We start from the raw sequence: 21,437 nt of genomic DNA, 5'->3' as shown, positions 1-21,437 counted from the left end.
TGTCCATGTAAAATGTTGGACGTACAGTTTGTGCAACATAAAAATCGAATCATGCCAGGGATCACTAAACATGGCTCACAAAACTATGAAGTTATCTAATTTGTTTCAACTTTATGGAGCAGAAAGTAGATTTTGATCAGTACGGTAGAGACAACATTCATAAAAAAATGGTAACTTACATATACGGTATTAGCATTTTCACTACCGTAAAAACAATACCAGTCAACAGGAAGATGGCTTCCGAGATTGGAAAAAAGCTTTCAAGAAGAAAGATTTCTGTAGGCAAAAGCAACTTCATCCTTTTGGGTTTTGATTTGAACATTTTTATGGATTTGTTTTGGGCTTGATGCTTTTTTCCACCTGTACTGTTTGTGTGTTGAGGTGTGGGAATGTGTAGCACAGCTTTTTTACAGTATGGTGATGAATGATGGCTGGGACTTTCAATTCCCTCTGATACTCACCATCCATCTGCACTCCTTTTTTTGTTGCTCACACACATATTAAACGAGGTGAAACAACATACAGTAAATGTTATTTTTTAATACATTTGACATGTTATTGGTGATCAAAAACGAGAGAGATATGGACCTCAAAAGTCCAAAACCGGAGGCTTTTAATGAGCGATAGTTTACTTTCCCTTTTTACTGCAAGACAGATATATTAGTCACTGAAGTGACTGTACTATGAATGAGTTATTGAGCAGATAAGTTCACAGCGTGAATCTTCCTTTTCCTTTAGAAAAGGAGGATACTGTCCAGCAGATTCACACTTAGTATCACAATGTGTAAGATACAAAGCCTGTCCTGTGTTGGTTTTGGAACGTTACATCCTGCTGGATTTCATGTTCGATCAGCTGGCTCTGGCTCTGGTCCCTTATAGAGGATCCTATAGTGGGATTTGGACAGGAGGGCTAAATGCTCTACTGTGATGTGCTCTACCGGGAGGCTCTGAGAGGACCTTACTCCTGTCTGTCCACACAACCATAGTTGTGAGACACACACACACACACACACAAACATACGCACACACACACACACACACATGCACATGTATGCTCCTGCTTTGGTCAGATTGACAGCTGATCCCAGAGTATGTAAATTATGCACACCAACACACACATGCATGTACGTAAGCACACACACATGCAAGAGTACACACACACATGCATGCCGTAAGCACACACTCACTTCCCTCAAAAACAACAGGGAAGACTGTGGAGGAAACCCTCACCTCTCATTCTGGCCCCTGTCACAAACGCTTCTTGTCATCAGGCGTTCATTGGCTCCACTGAGCTGGTTGCTAGGCAATCCAGGCTGCATTAATATGCGTGGTAGAAGGAGCAGGGGAAGCCTCTTCTCTCTGGAGCGTGGCAACTGCTATGACAGCGTCAGCATGGGTAGAAGACTGAATCCCTCGCTCACAGCCCCTGCTCTTATAGGCATCCAGCGCACATACTGTTCAGTAGACAGCAAGGGAAACACAGCCACTAGAGCAGAGTAACAAGAAAGGGGTGGTTAGGTTGCTAACAATTTACAGAAAGAAATCCACTGTCTGAAATCAGTTGAAGTTGTTGCTTGTTTGAATAGTTTCTTTTACCTTAAAATTGAAAAGCGAGCTGAAACTGTTTCAAATTTGCTAAGCCAAAGTTTGAGCCAAAGTTTGACAGTGTGAGTTAGTATTTTAAAAAGGAGACTGTATGGTATAGTATGTATTTTAGTCTTTGGTGGAATCAACAGGGGTTTGCAAAGCAAAAAGAGGGGAGATTGAATTGTACACATGAAACCACGTCCCTCCTCATCTGCTCATCATCTGACTCCCCTCTTCAACCTGACATCATCTCCCCATCAGAAGAGGAGTGTAGAGGAGAGCAGTACTGTTCCAGCGCTGGCTCGTCAAGGCTGAGGAGGAGAAACTGACGACAGCGCGAACTTGGTCACTAGTGAGATGCAACTCGGGGAGGGAACGCTCAACTGCCGTGGGGTATGACATCTGATGAAAGAATCCCTCGAATTGGACAGCCTGGAAGACGAGCCAGCACTCTCCCTCAGATCCCGTGCCCCCCCCACTGCCAAAGTATGAAAGGAGACGACTTTTCCCTTAGTTGCCAGGGATGTCTGTGCACTACGGAAAGGCGAAAAATCACTCCAGTATGTTCAATGCTATGTTCCTCCTGATGCTCTGCAAGGTAAGTCATCACCCTGGTTAGCATGCAGTCAGCTGGGGTTACCATATGTCAAACTTGTATCTTGTATCTGCTTGTTGACAACAACAGGGTTAAATAGACGTACTATTATAACCTAGATTTTTTATCATGGTTGTTTTGTCTTTGCAGTTCAACTAGGCAAATGATTAGTTATTATTTTTAAATGTTCTTAATAATATCTATTTTTGTCTAGAGGAAAATGTTGAGAAATAATAGGGTATACATTTTTTTGCGTAAGGTGTTAACTTAGTCATGTCTAGCGGAAAAGAGCAAAGCTTAGATTTGAGATTCATACAAATACATTTCCTCTTCTGTCTCCTGTACAAAAAACTGTTTAATAGTGTTTCATGATTTGCACCTCCACTGTAAAATGACATTTTCAGCTAAATCTGATATTGAACTACACATTTATCTTGAGGATGTTGGGATATCGGTGCAGTGCTAGATGCAGAAGACAATGTATTACAAGCTCTTCATTTTTCTTTGTCACTAGATTTCAATTAGAAGAGGTAATATAAAATTGGGTCAAGATCAATATGTGTGATGTGGCTCTGGAAAAGAAGAAAAAAAGAGTCGAAATAACTGGACGGTCAACCATAATGAGTCAATCAAGAAAATCTCATAAAAAGATTAAATGTACTTCATTTAGTGAAAGCGTGTGTGCGGGGATGTGCAACTGAATGTGTGTGCATGTGCTTATTAGTGTGTGTGTGTGCCTTGCAAAACTATTCAGCTCCCTTGGATTTCTTCACATTTTATTGTGTTACAAAGTGGGATTAACATGTATTTAATTTTAATGTTTTGTCAACAATCTACACAAAATAATCTAATGTCAAAGTGGAAGTAAAAAAAATAAAAAATTATACAAATTAAACAACAAAAATATAGTTGTTGCATTAGTATTCAGCTACTTGGATACATTTCATTTTGAAAACACCTTTGGCATCGATTACAGCTTTGAGTTTTCTTGGGTAAATCTACACTGAGTGTACAAAACATTAGGGACTCCTGCACTTTCCATGACATATACTGACCAGGTGAATCCAGGTGAAAGCTACTGTATGATCCCTTATTGATGTCACCTGTTAAATCCACTTAATCAGTGGAGATGAAGGGGAGGAGACAGGTTAAAGAAGGATTTTTAAGCATTGAGACAATTGAGACATGGATTGTGTATGTGTGCCATTCAGAGGGTGAATGGGCAAGACAAAATATTTAAATGCCTTTGAACGTGGTATGGTAGTAGGAGCCAGGCGCACCGGTTTGTGTCAAGAACTGTAACGCTGCTGGGTTTTTCACACTCAACAGTTTCCAGTTTGTATCAAGAATGGTCCACCACACAAAGGACATCCAGCCAACTTGACCCATCTGTGGGAAGCATTGGAGTCAACATGGGCTAGCATCCCTGTGGAACGCTTTCGACACCTTGTAGAGTCGATGCCTCGAAGAATTTAGGCTGTTTTGTCCTTAATGTTTTGTACAATCAGTGTATAAGAGTTTTGTGTACACCTGGATTGTAGAATATTTGCCCATTATGATTTTTCAAAATTCTTCAAGCTCTGTCAAGATGTTGGGGATCATAGCTAGACAGCAATTTTCCAGTCTTGCCATAGCTTTTCAAGCAGCTTTAAGTCAAAACTGTAACTTGGCCTCTTCACTGTCTTCTTGGTAAGCAACTCCAGTGTAGATTTGGCCTTGTTGTAGGTTATTGTCCTGCTGCAAGGTAAAGGAGACTGAAGAAGGAGATTCCTTGTGTAAAGGAGACTGAAGCGAGTTTTCCTCTTTTTTTTTCCTGTGCTGAGTTCATCCATTTAAGTCATTTAGCAGACGCTCTTATCCAGAGTGACTTACAAATTGGAAAGTTCATACATATTCATCCTGGTCCCCCCGTGGGGAATGAACCCACAACCCTGGCGTTGCAAGCGCCATGCTCTACCAACTGAGCCACACTTGACCATGCTTAAAGAGATATTAAATGTCTGATTTGTTATTGTTATCCATCTACCAATCACTCCCCTTCTTTATGATTCTATTATTTATGATTCCAAATTTTTCTCCTGAACTAATTTAGGATTGCCTAAACAAAGGGACGGAATACTTATGCAGCGACAATATTTTAGTTATCCACTTTGACAGAGTATTTTGTGTAGATTGCAAAATATAAAAAGACAATCAAATCCACTTTAATCCCACTTTGTAACACAACAAAATGTGAAGAAATCCAAAGGTCCAAGGGGTCTAAATACTTTTGCAGGGTGCTGTACAGTACACTCTGAATGAGTGGGGGGGGGGGGGTTGTTGTTTGTTTTAATTCCATTTTAAAACAGTGCCAAAAGCAACTCTGCCTGTCAGACCCAGTTACCATCTGGGAATATTTGACATACTCAGAATTATTCAAGTGGCAAAAGGTTTTACTCTTCACTGATCTGCAGACGCTGAACCCGACTAGGTGTAGCTGGAGAGCCTGGATGTGTTGTTCCAGGTAGGAACGTTTCCTTGTTTCCATGGTGATGCTCTTTTTTTTGGGCCACACTTCCAGCTTATGTTCTAAAACACAGGAACCAGGGTCCTTATTTAAAAACGTTGCGTGTAAAAAATATACTCGAAAACATGCTTGCGCCAGTTTACCAACAAAAGTTGGCATTTATAAAAACTGAACTTGGCATGAGAATGTCCTTCCTTCCATTCAAACGTCATGGCTCTCCAACCCTGTTCATGGAGAGCTACCCTCCTGTAGGTCTTCCACTCCAACCAGTTTTAATTACACTGATTCATCTTATAAATCAGCTCATTATTAGAATAAGGTGAGCTAGATTAGGATTGGAATGAAAACCTACAGAATAGTAGCTCTCCAGGAACAATGTTGGAATGAAAACCTACAGAATTGTAGCTCTCCAGGAACAGGGTTGGAATGAAAACATACAGAATAGTAGCTCTCCAGGAAGAGGGTTGGAATGAAAACCTACAGAATAGTAGCTCTCCAGGAAGAGGGTTGGACTGAAAACCTACAGGACAGTAGCTCTTCAGGAACAGGGTTGGAATGAAAACCTACAGAATAGTAGCTCTCCAGGAACAGGGTTGGAATGAAAACCTACAGAATAGTAGCTCTCCAGGAACAGGGTTGGAATGAAAACCTACAGAATAGTAGCTCTCCGGGAACAGGGTTTGAGAGCCCTGCTTTAGACCATGCGTAGTCACATTTTCTAGTGGTTGAAGTATTCTATTGCAAACATGCAAGTATAGGCCTAAGTGTTTTGTGCAAATGGGGGATATGATGACACACTTACTCATAAAAAAAAACTGAAATTATAATAATAAGATGCAGCCTTTTGCCATTAGTGAGAAGAGCAAAAATCTATGTGTTTTGTTTTGGAATCTAAAGGAATTAGACATAGGAATGTATTTCCCATTTATTTTATTTTCACAACCATTGCAGAATAAATTCCTCACCTTTTCTGGCAGTGATTGGTTGGTTCCTGAAGTAGCCGTATAACAAATTACCATGTGCATCTAATAATTTAACTGGGCTTATTTGTCAAGTAAATAGATAGGTTATGTATTTCAAGTTTTGCTGAATGTGATTTTTTTGGAACTAGCCTAGACAATGTTTCAGAATTCACAGGAAGTAGAGCATATTTAGGTTGGGTGAAAAGTCTAAGAAAAACATTGTTGAATTCAAACATTCTGCTGATAGGTCCACAACAATTTGCCCTTATTCTTTGCTTTCAGGAACTGTCACAGTCCTTTGTCAAATAAAGCATAAGTTACTGCAAAATATTCATATTTAGTGCCAACACTTCCAAACACATTTGATCTCACCATTGCTCGTTCTTTTATAAAAGACTATATCCTGTTTGGGCTGCAGGGGCAGTATTGAGTAGCCAGATAAAAGGTACCCATTTCAAACGGCCTCGTACTCAATTCTTGCTCGTACAATATGCATTTTATTATTACTATTGGATAGAAAACACTCTCTAGTTTCTAAAACCGTTTGAATTATATCTGTGAGTAAAACAGAACTCATTTGGCACAAACTTCCTGACTAGGAAGTGGAAAGTCTGAAATCGAGGCTCTGTTCTAGTTCCTGCCTATAAATAGGCATGATACGTATTAGTATACATGCACTTCATACACCTTCCCCTGGATGTCAAGAGGCGGTGAGAGAAGAAATTTTGTGTTTATCTTGGTCTGAAGTGGAATACAAGCTCTTGGAATGACGTGTCACCCATTTCCTGTTTTCAGGAAGGCGCGAGAAGGAACCTGGATTTGCCTTCTGATAAGCTGCCGTTATGGATGACTAATATCTCCGGCTTTGATTTTATTTGATACATGTGACCATATCATCGTAAAGTATGTTTTTTCAATATAGTTCAATCAGATTATTGAATTTTTTTGGGGAGTTTTGCCGTGTTCCGTTCTCTTCCGTTTGTTGACATGGAGAGATTCGTGCCACTTGGCTAGTGTGCTTGCTAAATCGAGAGGGAAAGAGGCCATTCTAAATCCAAACAACGATTGTTCTTGACAAAGGACCCCTTGTCCAACATTCTGATGAAAGATCAGCAAAAGTAGGAAACATTTTATGATGCTATTTCATATATCTGTTGTACATGTGAACTAGTCGTCGGCGCCCAGCTTTTGGGTACTCTAGCTATAACGAAGCTGTATGTCGTAATGAAGTTATTTTCAGAATTCTAACACGGCGATTTCATTAAGAACTAATGGATCTATCATTTCCTATACAACATGTATTTTTTAGTTATGTTTATGAATAGCTATTTGGTCAGAATATGTGTGTCAGAAAAAGTGTCAGAAAAATATCCGGACGTTGTGGGAAAAAGTAGCTACGATAGCACAATGTATAACCACTGATCTCAGCTCTAAATATGCACATTTTCGAACAAAACATAAGTGTATGTATAACCTGATGTTATAGGACTGTCATCTGATGAAGAATATCAAGGTTAGTCAAAAATTATATATCTTTTACTGGTTTGTTACGATCGCTAACCTTTGCTACTGGGAAATGGCTTGTGTTTCTGGCTATTGTGGTAAGCTAATATAACACTATATTGTGTTTTCGCTGTAAAACACTTAAGAAATCGGAAATATTGGCTGGAATCACAAGATGCCTGTCTTTCATTTGCTGTACACTATGTATTTTTCAGAAAAGTTTTATGATGAGTAATTAGGTATTTGACATTGGTGTCTGTAATTATTATGGCTGCTTTCGGTGCAATTTCTGATTGTAGCTGCAATGTAAACTATGATTTATACCTGAAATATGCAAATTTTTCGAACAAAACAGATTTATTGTATAACATGTTATAAGACTGTCATATGATGAAGTTGTTTCTTGGTTAGTTTGGTTGGTTCTTGGTTAGTTAGGTTTGGTTTTGTGCATGCTACCTGTGCTGTGAAAAATGTCTGTCCTTTTTTGTATTTGGTGGTGAGCTAACATAAACATACGTGCTGCGCTGTAAAACATTTAAAAAATCTGACATGTTGGCTGGATTCAAAAGATGTTTATCTTTCATTTGCTGTATTGGACTTGTTAATGTGTGAAAGTTAAATATTTAAAAAATATATATTTTGAATTTCGCGCCCTGCACTTGAGCTGGCTGTTGTCATATTGTGCCCTGTTTCGGGCTAGCAGCCCAAAGAAGTTAAGCATCTCCAATCCAAAATTAAATCTAGAATCGGCTTCCTATTTCGCAACAAAGCCTCCTTCACTCATGCTGCCAAACATACCCTCGTATCCTACCGATCACAGTGCCATCCGTTTTTGTCACCAAAGCCCCATATACTACCCACCACTGCGACCTGTATGCTCTCGTTGGCTGGCCGTCACTACATATCCATCGCCAAACCCACTGGCTACAGGTCATCTATAAGTCTTTGCTAGGTAAAGCCCCGCCTTAGCTCAACTCACTGGTCACCATAGCAACACCCACCCGTAGCACACCCTCCAGCAGGTATATTGCACTGGTCATCCCCAAAGGCAACACTTCCTTCCAGTTCTCTGATGCCAATGACTGGAACAAATTGCAAAAATCTCTGAAGCTGGAGTCTTATATCTCCCTCACTAACTTTAAGCATCAGCTGTGAGAGCAGCTTACTGAGAGCACTGTACCTGTACACATCTGTAGATAGCACACCCAACTACCTCATCCCCATATTATTACTTACCCTCTTGCTCTTTTGCACCCCAACATCTCTACTTGCACATCATTATCTGCACATCTATCACTCCAGTATAATGCTAAATTGTAATTATTACACCTCTATGGCCTATGTATTGCCTACCTCCCTACTCTTCTGCATTTGCACACAATGTACCTAGATTTTTCAATTTTTCTCTTCTATTGTGTTATTGACTGTACATTTGTTTATGTGAACATGCTCTCAACTGGCCTACTTGGTTAAATAAAGATGAAATTAAAAAACAAAAAAATGTAATCGAGCTTCAGTTGAATCCCATTAAGGAATGGCAAGAAACACAAAACTGACACCTGACGTCATTCATCACACATATGCTGATCATCATGACTTGCTAAAATAAATAAAAATGTGTTATGCTTATTTCAGTTACATTATTTGTCCCTCCTCCCTTATTAGTAGATGGAGTCCATGACAGGCTACTTTAGGAAAATTTCTGAATCGACATAGAGAGAATAAGCGAACACACACACACACACACACACACACACACACACACACACACACACACACACACACACACACACACACACACACACACACACACACACACACACACACACACACACACACACACACACACACACACACACACACACACACACATACACCTTAAAAGGATCCATCAATCAAAGCCACCAGCACATCTCAGACACTGACAGATCACATTTCTCCTTTCCTAAAAACTTATTAAATACCTAGGCTCATCTTCAAATCTTGGCTGTAGTCGATCAGAAAGTAGGCCTATGCTACATTATAGCGTAATGCTTTATACCATGGCATTGTTGAATACTCATTTCTTATTGGCTTGAAAGGCATTCACAACGTGCATTATTTAAGTGATAATGCCTGAGAAGCCGGTGTTTGGAGAATATATTGGCACGGGTATTGTAAGGCCAGAGATAAAGTCGAGGTCCGGCAAACCGTGCCAATATATCCTCCAAACACCAGCTTCGAGGGCATTATCACTTTTAAACAATGGGTTACCAACATATTCAAATAATGATTGACATATTTGATACATTTATTTACACTTTCACAAGATACAAATCTAGGGTTGCTACCCAAGCCAGCTGGTTGTTCGTACTATCGGCTCGGTTGCCAGAGATGCGACCCAGTCTTTCAGTCTTTTTGTTCTGTATCTATGGACAATCGTTCATTCTAAATGTTCTATTGCCATACTGGGGTGGCAGGGTAGCTTAGTGGTTAGAGCGTTGGGCTAGTAACTGGAAGGTTGCAAGTTCAAATCCCCGAGCTGACAAGGTACACATCTGTCATTCTGCCCCTGAACAGGCAGTTAACCCACTGCTCCTAGGCCGTCATTGAAAATAAGAATTTATTTCTAACTGACTTGCCTAGTAAAAAAAAGGTGAAAAAAAAAACTGACAGGCAATGTACTTATTACTTGCTTTCTAGCTAGCCAACTACAGCTGACTTACAGTCACGTCAGAAGAGTTCAGCTAGAATAACAGCAAAGTAGCTGCATTTGTTTCAGCTTTTTTCTAATGACATTTATTTGGATACATCCATAACAATAAGCTAATGATGCTCGACTTCGCCAGGCATAGAAAATGTGCTCACTCGTTAGGACACTGTTCAAATTCAATCTATGATCTAATGAACGTGTTGGGAGTTGGGACTAAACAGACAGGCAGGCAGCGTTTCTCAGCCATTTGAAATCATGAATCAGTTGGTATATCAGCTGGTATATATGGATCTAGACAAAGAAATGTCAGTTGAAAAAAAGTATAACGAAAACGAAGTGCAGCTAGTTTGCAGTCTTTCCAGCTTCAGTTTGAAGTTACACAATCACTTCAGTCAGATGAAACAGAGTAAATTGGCATTTTAACGTCATAGATTTAGCCAGTTGTAACTTGTAGAATAGACACAGGCTGGAATACGGTTTTAACCAATCAGAATTTAGGATTTGACCCACCCGTTGTATAATTCCCTATAACGCACAGTATATCGGCACGGTAGAATTCAATGGCTATAGTTCATTCTTACATGCTTTGTTTGAGCTGCTTTTTAAAGCAAAAAGAAAACATTATTATTCGTATTGTTGATTTTGATTTTCATAATAACAAGCTTGGACGGATGATTTGGGACTCATCTTTCCATTTGAATTATACTTTTGAGGTTATTATCAGTATAACACCAGTTTCACATTCAAGACACCATCTCCAGGTCAAAACTATACGACACACCAACCAAGGCTTGAAGCAGGTGGTCTTTCTATTTTTTATGTATATGAGTTTTCATGCTTTCACAGTTACAAGTGTACACGTGAAAACCACTGACCCGTTAGAGGAGCTAGCTTTGGTCCTCTGGGTCGTGTCCAGATGCCAACCTGCCCAGGCTGCTCCTCCTGTGGGCCGACAACATGCACCACAGACCCAGCTAATGTACCTCTCATAAACCATAAGCTATATAGAGCTATAAGTGCAAGCGTGGAGAGTGATTTCATCCCATGAGCCATTCGCACGATGACCAGTGTGTCAATCAAGATGGTCTCTTAGCTGCTCCTTGACAGTGTTTTCCACTATGGCGGAAGGCAACTAGTGTGTCAGGTCAATCATCTTGAGCAATGCTTCTTTCCTCCCCTTCATCCCCTTACTTCAGTGAGTCACACAACTGGAATGAGAATATATCATTAAGAAATCTAAGAAAGTTGGATAAAAGAACCTATGAATGAGTAACACATTTTCCTCATCTAACGTACTAGTGTGATCTTTCCAATAAAATACAGCTAGATACTTGACATTAAATACCTACAGTTAGGTAATATCAATTTATAAATGCTGGACATGAGGCAGATGATTGAAAAATCAACAGTGTGGAATAGTATTTGACTACATATTTTTCTAGTCGTAAACCCATTTACAGCAGATTACTATATTTTATTCAGTGCACGATGGAAATTAATATATTTTTGATGAAAAATCTTTTCCATGCACTTGAATAAAGATTATTCTGTAAAAGCTTGAAAGGAATGCAACATTCAGAAGCAACTGTGGTGTGTGTGACCCAATGGTGTAAAGTACTTAGGTAAAAAAAACTTGAAGGTACAACTTGAGTTGTTGTTTGGGGTGTCTGTACTTTACTATTTATATTTTTGACAACTTTTACTTTTACTTCACTACATTTCTAAAAACAAATGATGTACTTTTTACTCCATACATTTTCCCTGGCACCCAAAAGTACTCGTTACATTTTGAATGCTTAGCAGGACAGGAACATTTCCTAATTCACGCACTTATCAAGAGACCATCCCTGGTCATCCCTACTGCCCCTGATCTGGCAGTGTAACGGTGGTCCTCCTCCTCTTCAACCGAAAAGGAGGAGTAGTGATGGAACCAAGGCGCAGCGGGTTGTGAACACATAATTTATTCAAAGACAAGACGAAAAAACACGAACTTCACTACAGCTAACAAAATAACAAACGGAGTAGACAGACCTGGACGACGAACTTACATTGAACACGAAGAACGCACGAATAGGGAAAATAGACTACACAAAATGACGATGTACAAAAACAAACCGAACAGTCCCGTATGGTGCGACAAACACTGACACAGGAGACAACCACCCACAACGAACACAGTGAAACAACCTACCTAAATATGACTCTTAATTAGAGGAACGCCAAACACCTGCCTCTAATTAAGAGCCATACCAGGCAACCCCTAAACCAACATAGAAACAGAAAACATAGAATGCCCACCCAAACTCACGTCCTGACCAACTAACACATACAACAAACTAACAGAAATAGGTCAGGACCGTGACAGGCAGACTCACTAAACACATGCTTTGTTTGTAAATTATTTGTGTTGAGTGTTGGAGCATGTCCCTGGCTATCTGTAGATAAAATAAAATACAATAAAATTATGGCATCTTGTTTGCTTTATATAAGGAATTTGAAATTATTTATTCTTTTACTTTTATACTTAAGTATATTTTAGCAATTATATTTACATTTGATACTTAAGTATATTTATAACCAAACACTTTTAGACTTTTACTCAAGTAGTATTTTACTGGGTGACTTTCACTTTTACTTGAGTAATTTTCTATTAAGGTATCTTTACTTTTACTCAAGTATGACAATTGGTACTTTTTCCACCTCTGGTGTGACCCTACATCCCTACAGTTTGTGTGTGTATGTGTGTGTGTGTGTATGCTTGCATTTCTGTGTGTGTGAGAGAGAGGGGGGGGGTTGTTGTTGCAGGGTCTGTGTCTATCTATCAGAGCTTGCCTAGCACATTTTGTCATGAAAATAAGACAACTCAGCATACAGTACATTATGTTTTATTCTCCCAATATTTCAAATTGACAAACTGTATTGAGTAATAAGGAAGACACAATCTCCTACATCAAAATCAGGTAATTCAACAAATGTCTGATAACACAGTGACTAGAGTGCAGTGATCATTGCTAACTCTATATGACATGTTTTCACCCACCTCTTCACACTGTGAAGCAGACAATCAGCTATGGTACATGCATCATACGAAACACAAATTGTTTCAAGGCTGTTGAACAATGTAAAGCCCATGAAGCTATTAATTAATTTTCAACTCTTGCCTTTACAAAAGTCTGTTTGATTTATTTGTTTATATTCCTTATCGTTTGTTACGACTGTTTTTCATTATACAAGCAGAACAGTTGATTCATACATTGATTTATTTTGTGTGTCTATTCTTTCCAGACTGGTCTGAAAGGGAAACTGCAGACCTTTCCTGGAAAAATGGTAAACACTGCCATCTGTGATGAAGAAAGAGGAATTCAAGACAAGGAAGGTACAGAGGAGTCCATTCTGGCCATGCTTGGGATCATCGGCACCATTCTCAACATGGTAGTCATCATCTTTGTCTACATCTACACCACTCTGTGACTGTGATAAAAATCAACTATTTTGCATTGAACAGGCCTATTGGGCCTACTGGATGCAGCCATGTTGTTTGGCTGGGAGTTGAGACTGTGCCAAGATGGCACTGTGTCGTCGATCGACTTTCCCAACTATCAAAGGGATCTAAGGCTGTGTGATTACCGCATTAAATGTAACCTACAGCAGCGTCATAGAGCGGCGCTGAAACTATGTCTATGGGAGACTGGCCCGTTCTTATGGGGCCTTTGTCCGGTGGTGTCAGTATCATACCTACTCTCTGATGCTACTTTGACCTTTTAACCTGTAAATATGCATGAGGCTAGCAAGAGCTACGCTCTCAAGATCCAGCTTTCTTTCACGGGTGCCAAGCTGAGGAGAAAGTAAAGAGACTGCAATCTGGTGTAAAAGGAGCTTAAAGCACTGCAGCAGTCTTTTGAAAAAGCCTGATAAACATTGTGATATTAAAAGGGATGATACAGCATACCCAGAGAATGGACAGATGACATTCTGGAGAAAAGGCATTGTTAGTGCGATCCGGAATTCTTTGTACGTCCATACCTTAAACCCCAACCCTAACCTTAACCCCCACCCTTACACTTACCTTATTCATACCCCTTACCTAACCCTAACCTTAACACTTGACCATTTTACATTTCAACTTCAACGAGGTAGGGACGTCCCAAGGATCTCAGATTGCAATGACCAAAAAGGTATGTACAGTATGACTAAACGGATCATTTAGCCAAAACTGTTTTTACACGAGTACTATCATATTGTAAAAAAAAAAGTTTTTACAGAAAAATACTTTGAACTGAGTGTGTTTAGTGGGTAGGCAGTAGCAATGTGTAAGTCAACCTGAGTTTATGCTATTTATTGTCGTGTTCTGATTTCTATTTTCAGGAAAAAATATTTTGAACCATGTTACTTTACATAATTTGTTTACTGTAAGTACAGTGATAGAAAAGGAGACAACCAGTTTTGGAAATATCTCTATTTTGGTAGTAGCAAAATGAGGAGGAAATGTTCCATTTGTAAGAGTTCTTGTTAGTGTTGTTGAGATGCATTTTTTCATGAGTATCAAGAAACCAAGTGAATGAAATGATGTTAAGTTTTGCTTTCTGGAGGTAGGTAGGTATTTGGTGAAGTACGGCATAGCATCAAATATGATCACAAACAGGTGATCTTCATAAGACATGAGAGTGTCAAAATTTGCATTTCAAATGGTGATATGGGAAATAATATTATTACAGTGTAATCAATCACTTTATCTAAATGTATAAAGCTTTTACTGAGCTTCTGCGCTTCGATTGAATAGACTACGTTTTGTGTTGTCCCCTCCTTCAGGACTGTGTCAAGTAAGTAATCAAAGGTAAACTTCTGCATATTGATTGTGTTGCCTTGAGATTATATGTACAGTGAATTTAAAAGCACAATTTAGAAATGACTATTCACAGTATGTATGAATGTATGGGCAAATGTGTGTAAAGTATGTATGCTGCAGCCTATAACCTCTTGTGAATTTAAGAAAGTGCCTAAATTCAAGTTCAGTATCTCAATCCCATCGTTCAGATCTCAAAGCAGAAGACGACAACATACAAGGGGATCTATCGGCAAGACACCACACAGAGCAAGTCTGTGAAAGTGCTTCATGGCTGTTTAACCTGCCCTAATGGCTATCTACAGTACAACATCTCTAGAACGCTGGTAACTAATTACAGATAGTCCTTGCTCAATGTATTATGATACCCTCCATCATCTTTATATCTACTCTTGATTTCCATTAGGAGCAATTATTAAATGTTCAAAATTAGTCCCAAAGGTGACGTGTTCCTATTCCATTTACTCCAGAATTGGCAGACTTGAATGGGAACAGTAGTGGAGTAAGTACATGGACAGTGTTGAGAATGTACACCACCATTCAAAAGTTTGGGGTCAATTAGAAATGTCCTTATTTTTTAAAGAAAGGCAACTTTTTTGTACATTAAAATAACATCAAATTGATCAGAAATACGGTGTAGACATTGTTAATGTTATAAATTACTTTTGAAGCTGGAAACCCCAGATTTTTAATGGAATATCTACATAGGCGTACAGAGGCCCATTATCAGCAACCATCACTCCTGTGTTCCAATGGCACGTTGTGTTAGCTAATCCAAGTTTATCATTTTAAAAGGCTAATTGATCATTACAAAACCCTTTTGCAATTATGTCAGCACAGTGGAAAACTGTTGTGCTGATTTAAAGAAGCAATTAAACTGGCCTTCTTTAGACTAGTTGAGTATCTGGAGCATCAGCATTTGTGAGTTCGATTACAGGCTCAAAATGGCCAGAAACAAAGAACTTTCCTCTGAAACTCGTCATTCTATTCTTGTTCTGAGAAACGATGGCTATTCCACGTGAGAAATTGCCAAAACACTGAAGATCTTGTACAACACTGTGTACTACTCCCTTCACAGAATAGCGCAAACTGTCTCTAATCAGAATAGAAAGAGGAGTGGGAGGCCCCGGTGAACAACTGAGCAAAAGGACATGTACATTAGAGTGTCTAGTTTGAGAAACCGAAGCCTCACAAGTCCTCAACTGGCAGCTTGATTAAATAGTACCCGCAAAACACCAGTCCCAACGTCAACAGTGAAGAGGTGACTCCGGGATGCTGGCCTTCTAGGCAGAGTTGCAAAGAAAAAGCCATATCTCAGACTGGCCAAAAAAAAGAAAAGATTAAGACGGGCAAAAGAACACAGACACTGGAGAGAGGAACTCTGCCTAGAAGGCCCGCATCCCGGAGTGGCTTCTTCATTGTTGACATTGAGGCTGGTGTTTTGCGGGTACTATTTATTGAAGCTGCTCAATGTACACAGTAAAGTGCGTGTTAGTCCAGGATGAGTCTTTATCTGCGTCTGGGAAACTGTCCTGCAAAGCCCATTACACATAGTTTAATGGGTAATATTGGAAGAAGTACTTTCAATACTGGAAAATTTCCAAACATTCTCAGATCTTATCTTCCTTTTTTTTCATGTCTAAGATGCAGAGTTTTTTTGCGTGCCGTTTTGTTAAAAATAATGAAATAAATGGCACACAGTGTTTCCTTTGATTATCTTCAAGGATCATGGCCTAAGGTATAAAAATATATTCAGTCAGACTTACATTTGGAATCTTTCATAAGTGGTACTGTATGTCTTTTTTAAAAGACTCATCTTTCTGAAGAATATCTGGAGTTTCTGACATTGTTTGAAGTTGAGAGATCGTTTAGTGATGTTTGGGAAATGATTTACAACTGAAAGTGAAAGGCACTCACAATCACTCTCAACAGAGAGCTCTGAAGAAATAACTTATTCCCTACTGACAGTCAGACAGAGATAAATACGCTTATTTCAAGTGAGAGAGAAAATTGAATTTAGAGCTGACAGCGTTTCACACAACGAGACAGACTTCTCTGTCAAATTCCAAATCAAACTGAAAGACAGAAAAAAAGAAAAGACACAAAGCATGGTGGACAAAGAGACCAAAACAAGTTTCTTTTTTATTTTGTCTACTCGTTGTATGAATCATTTAGGTCATATATGTGCCAAAATAATTTCTCCCTCTATTGGGAATACACTGGAATTCCATACAGACTGGGATAATCCTGTTCTGGAAAAAAGAAAGAAAAGAAAAACAGTTTAACACATTATTTGAATATATTGGATTTGGCAGCAAACCAAGTAAACAATGTTGTTTGAAGATGCACAGCTGCTTAAATTCAACCAAGCTTTCAGCTATGGTTTCACCTGGAGACAGCAGCCAACAGCCGCAGTTCATTTCCCTTTGAAGCTGGGAGATACTTCCTGAACAATGGGTGGAAGACTGCAACGTACAAAAGAGAGATGATTCAGATTCAGTCAAACTCATTGTCCAAGTACTGAGCATTTTTATGTTTTACTATAGATGTTTAAAGGGGCAGTGCAGCTAAAACGTGATTATGTTTTTTTTCTCCACACTATGAGGTCAAAATAACACTCTGATATTGTGAAAATTATGATCATGCCCTTTTGTGTAAAAGCTGTTGACCCACATCGTGATGTCACAATGTGATCTGATTATAATAGACCAATGACTGTTGATCTGGGTCAATAAGGGTGTGGGCTCTAGACCACCTTATCAGACAATCAGGGCTGTGAATGTAAATATTTTCAGAGTTGTCTTCATAACACCCACACAACAAGACTGAGAATTTCAAGGACCAACGGAGGCTCAGGGAAATAAATGATAAAATATATATTTTGTTATTTTTCTAAAAAAACAGAGAGTGATTTATTAGACATACAGTGGGGCAAAAAAGTATTTAGTCAGCCACCAATTGGGCAAGTTCTCCCACTTAAAAAGATGAGAGAGGCCTGTAATTTTCATCATAGGTACACTTCAACTATGACAGACAAAATGATAAAATAAATTCCAGAAAATCACATTGTAGGATTTTTTATGAATTTATTTGCAAATTATGGTGGAAAAAAAGTATTTGGTCAACAACAAAAGTTTATCTCAATACCTTGAGCATGGCTGAGGTGCACCTGTGACCAGCTCGGAAACCGGATTGCACAGCGGAGAAGGTACGGTGGGATTCGAAATGGTCAGTGGTCTAATTATTAGCTTGGCTTTTGAAAACTTTAGAAAGGCAGGGCAGGATGGATATAGGTCTATAACAGTTTGGGTCTTAGAGTGTCACCCCCTTTGAAGAGGGGGATGACTGCGGCAGCTTTCCAATCTTTAGGGATCTCGTACGATAAGAAAGAGAGGTTGAACAGACTGGTAATAGGGGTTGCAACAATGGCGGCGGATCATTTTAGAAAGAGAGGGTCCAGATTGTCTAGCCCAGCTGATTTGTAAGGGTACAGGTTTTGCAGCTCTTTCAGAACATATGCTATCTTGATTTGTGTGAAGGAGAAGCTGGGGAGGCTTGGGCAAGTAGCTGCGGGGGGTGCGGAGCTGTTGGCCGGAGTTGGGGTAGCCAGGAGGAAAGCATGGCCAGCCGTAGAGAAATGCTTATTGAAATTTACGATTATCGTGGATTTATCGGTGGTGACAGTGTTACCTAGCCTCAGTGCAGTGGGCAGCTGGGAGAAGGTGCTCTTATTTTCGATGGACTTTACAGTGTCACAAAACTTTTTGGAGTTAGAGCTACAGGATGCACATTTTTATAGAATTGCTACTTGTGTATTTTGCTCTAAAATCATTACACTAATTGTAAATTGTAGAAATAGTAATTAAAATCCCTATTTTGGTATTTCAGAAGTTTAGAAGTTAAACGTATTGCTTTTCGGCATAAAAACCCATCAGGCAAATAAAAAGCTGCCAGAAAAGGTATTTAAAAAAACATACATGCAGGTGTAAATAAAATAGGTCAGTGTTATTCCCGGATCCTTAGGACGTCCCTACCCTAAACCCTAACCCTAACTTTAACCCCTACCCTAACCATAACCACAACCATAACCCTTACCTAACCTTTACCTTAACCATTTAAAATGTAAACTTCAATGGAGCAGGGACCTCCCAAGAATTCCGGATAGCATAGACCAAATAAAATATGACTTCGAATTCAGATTATGACATTCAACTAAGAATACTTAACTGGCAAGATACTGTACATCAAAGTGGTGCCTACTTTTCCATTGCAGGAAGGATATGCTAAAACGAGGAGGAATGACCTTTATTAAATTACATTCTGGCTCTGCAACAAGGCTGATAGAGGGTGTTGAAAGCACTGTATGAAAACTGTTTGGATAATTTCAAGACGGCTCTTTTAACATGAGTGAGTCCTGACTATGATTAATTATGCTAATATTTACTTAGGGCCTGGTGTTACAGAAGAGCATGATTAAATAGCCTTTTTGTCATCCGTCAGCCTAGTTTTGCCTTTAATCCTAGATCTTCCCAAATGCTGTGTTAGCCAACTGGAACGCTTTAAGATGGATGATTTTCACTTGGACTACATGTTGGCATGGAATAAGTCGCAATCCCTCAGCTATAGCTGTTTTGGAGTGTTACAGAATTGTCCTCCATCTACATATGCTTGCAGTACACTCAGGTTTTCTTGCATCATTGTGTCCCGCCACCCGCCACCCCCCACCCGCCAACCCCTCTTTTACGCTGCTTCTACTTTCTGTTAATCATCTATAGATAGTCACTTTAACTATACCTACATGTACATATTACCTCAATTAGCCCGACAAACTGGGCCCCCGCACATTGACTCTGCACCAGTACTGTATATAGCCTCGCTACTGATATTTCCACTGTCATTTTACTGTTGTTTAGCTAATACCTATTTTTAAATCAAAATTGCACTGTTGGTTAGGGGCTTGTAAGTAAGAATTTCACTGTAAGGTCTACGCCGATTGTATTCGGCGCACGTGACAAATAAACCTTGATTTGATGTCTGCATTGCTGCATTTCAGCATATCTCTACTGTGAGTTTATTCTTGGATGGATCATAGTCATGTGTCTCTGGTGCATTATTTTATTGATTTACCTGCAATTTACCTGTGAAATATATTTTTTAGCGTATATTCATTGGTAAGCAGAAAACAAACAACCTTTTTGTACTGTTTTGGAGAAGATTGGAGCCAGAAATGAAAAGGACAGATCTCAGCAACTTGTTTTTTTAATGAGGAGGAGAGACATCTGTGCTTTGCTGTCTCAGACTGTGTCTTGATACAGCTCTGACTCTATCTGTCACTGTTGCATCTCCCTGAAGTTGTGCACACAAAACAAACACACCAATAAATGAGGCAACTGCATTTCTGACCCAGGAACATGTTGTTTGGCAAATGCAGTTTTGGGTTTATAAATGCATAGAGAGCCTCATCATTCTGGTCAGGGAAAATAAGGGCTTAATTGTTAAGATACTGTATTTTACATTCAGCAAGAGTAAGCTCGAGTTTATTCCAAGACAAATCAGTGGTGGTTAACTGCATGCACAGGCCTGCAGGTTTTAAGTTTATCGTTCAATTAGCGTTTTACACTGGGAAAGGAGAGGATGATGTGACTTTCTGGCCAAATCTTTTGGAGTAGTAGACCTGAGGTAGTGTGAAAAAGGTGCAGACACTGTGGTCCTCAAAGACTGAAACACTCCAATTAACTTAATAAATCTGCCTCTATGTTACTGAGTGCTGAGATAGCATCTTAGCCTTTGAGCTGCTGAACGTACAGTAGACAGACAGTAGAACCTTTTATTTCACTCAGTGAAGCATGTTATGGACACAGACACAACGGCTGTCTGAAGCAAAATTGTAGGGCAGTGCTGTTGTTAAACAGGTCTAGCCATTAACAAGGTCTACTTTAGCATGCCCAGTGTCTTGTTTACAGATACAACGTCTTATCTGTATGTACAGTGAGAAGAACATAATCTCATACGAAGTATCCATTTATAAGAATATCAAAATAATAGGAACATCATTTTTGTTAAACTACACAAAACCATGAAATCATTCTGTGTAGTCATTTTGGGTCACTCAGGGTTTGTGTGAGAGAGTAAAGGTCATTCCCCTCAGCTAGGAGGACCACTGGTCAACAGTTCACTGTCATTGGAGAGAGCAGAATTCACGCTCGGTCAGTGAGCAACATCAGTCACAAAGCTCAGAGGGAACCACAAGTCTCAATGAACCTCGTTAAGATGTTGCCACAGCGACTCCGTCTGGGCGTTTGGCTGAGGCCCATGTCATAATGGGGTTGCTGTCAACACAGTTGGATTCTGTCACGGTAGGGCTATACAATATGTACAGCTGTCAGGCCCTGTAGGCGAGAAGCATTCTGTTTGGACTGTAGCCACCCGTTTAGGGGGCTATGTGGGATGGAGTTGGAGACACTAACAGAACAGACATTGCGAGAGGAGGATGAGTGCCAAGGAACAGCGGGGATGTCTCTCTTTGAGCCGCCAGAATGATTTCACAGCCCCACAGACAAGTCTGTTTTCAAAGGGAGGATGAGCAGAACGGTCCAACTAAACCCACGGATGGATAATACTTTAGAGTATGATGATCTGGTTAGCATGCTGTGTTGTGTTGCACACTGCCCTCTGCTGATGGCCATTTGGTTTTGGAATGTGAATGTGATTGTTTTAATTTACTTAATGTATCCACATAACTTTTAAAT

At 39.5% G+C, this 21,437-nt stretch overlaps 1 protein-coding gene across 2 annotated transcripts; it reads left to right on the top strand.

The window, feature by feature from the left end:
- Positions 1–1,365: 1,365 nt before the first annotated feature.
- Positions 1,366–19,740, top strand: LOC129813055 (protein TUNAR-like). Of its 2 annotated transcripts, XM_055865202.1 has the most exons (3): positions 1,366–2,185; positions 4,636–4,685; positions 13,131–19,740. In XM_055865202.1, the coding sequence occupies exon 3, from the start codon at positions 13,170–13,172 to the stop codon at positions 13,314–13,316; it is 147 nt and encodes a 48-aa protein (XP_055721177.1). In that variant the 5' UTR covers positions 1,366–2,185; positions 4,636–4,685; positions 13,131–13,169; the 3' UTR covers positions 13,317–19,740. The 2 variants fall into 2 exon arrangements, with proteins under 2 accessions (XP_055721177.1, XP_055721176.1); XM_055865201.1 differs by lacking the exon at positions 4,636–4,685 and having other exon boundaries at positions 1,368–2,185.
- Positions 19,741–21,437: the final 1,697 nt, after the last annotated feature.

The sequence above is a fragment of the Salvelinus fontinalis genome, chromosome 16, assembly GCF_029448725.1.
Source record: "Salvelinus fontinalis isolate EN_2023a chromosome 16, ASM2944872v1, whole genome shotgun sequence".
Lineage (NCBI taxonomy): Eukaryota > Metazoa > Chordata > Actinopteri > Salmoniformes > Salmonidae > Salvelinus > Salvelinus fontinalis.
This window is presented reverse-complemented; position numbering and strand designations above follow the sequence as displayed.

Coding starts and splice junctions, on each gene's coding strand:
- LOC129813055 (XM_055865201.1), top strand. CDS start 2,111: ATGTCTGTGCACTACGGAAAGGCGAAAAATCACTCCAGTATGTTCAAT. Junction 2,186..13,130: donor TCCTCCTGATGCTCTGCAAG/GTAAGTCATCAC, acceptor TATTCTTTCCAG/ACTGGTCTGAAAGGGAAACT.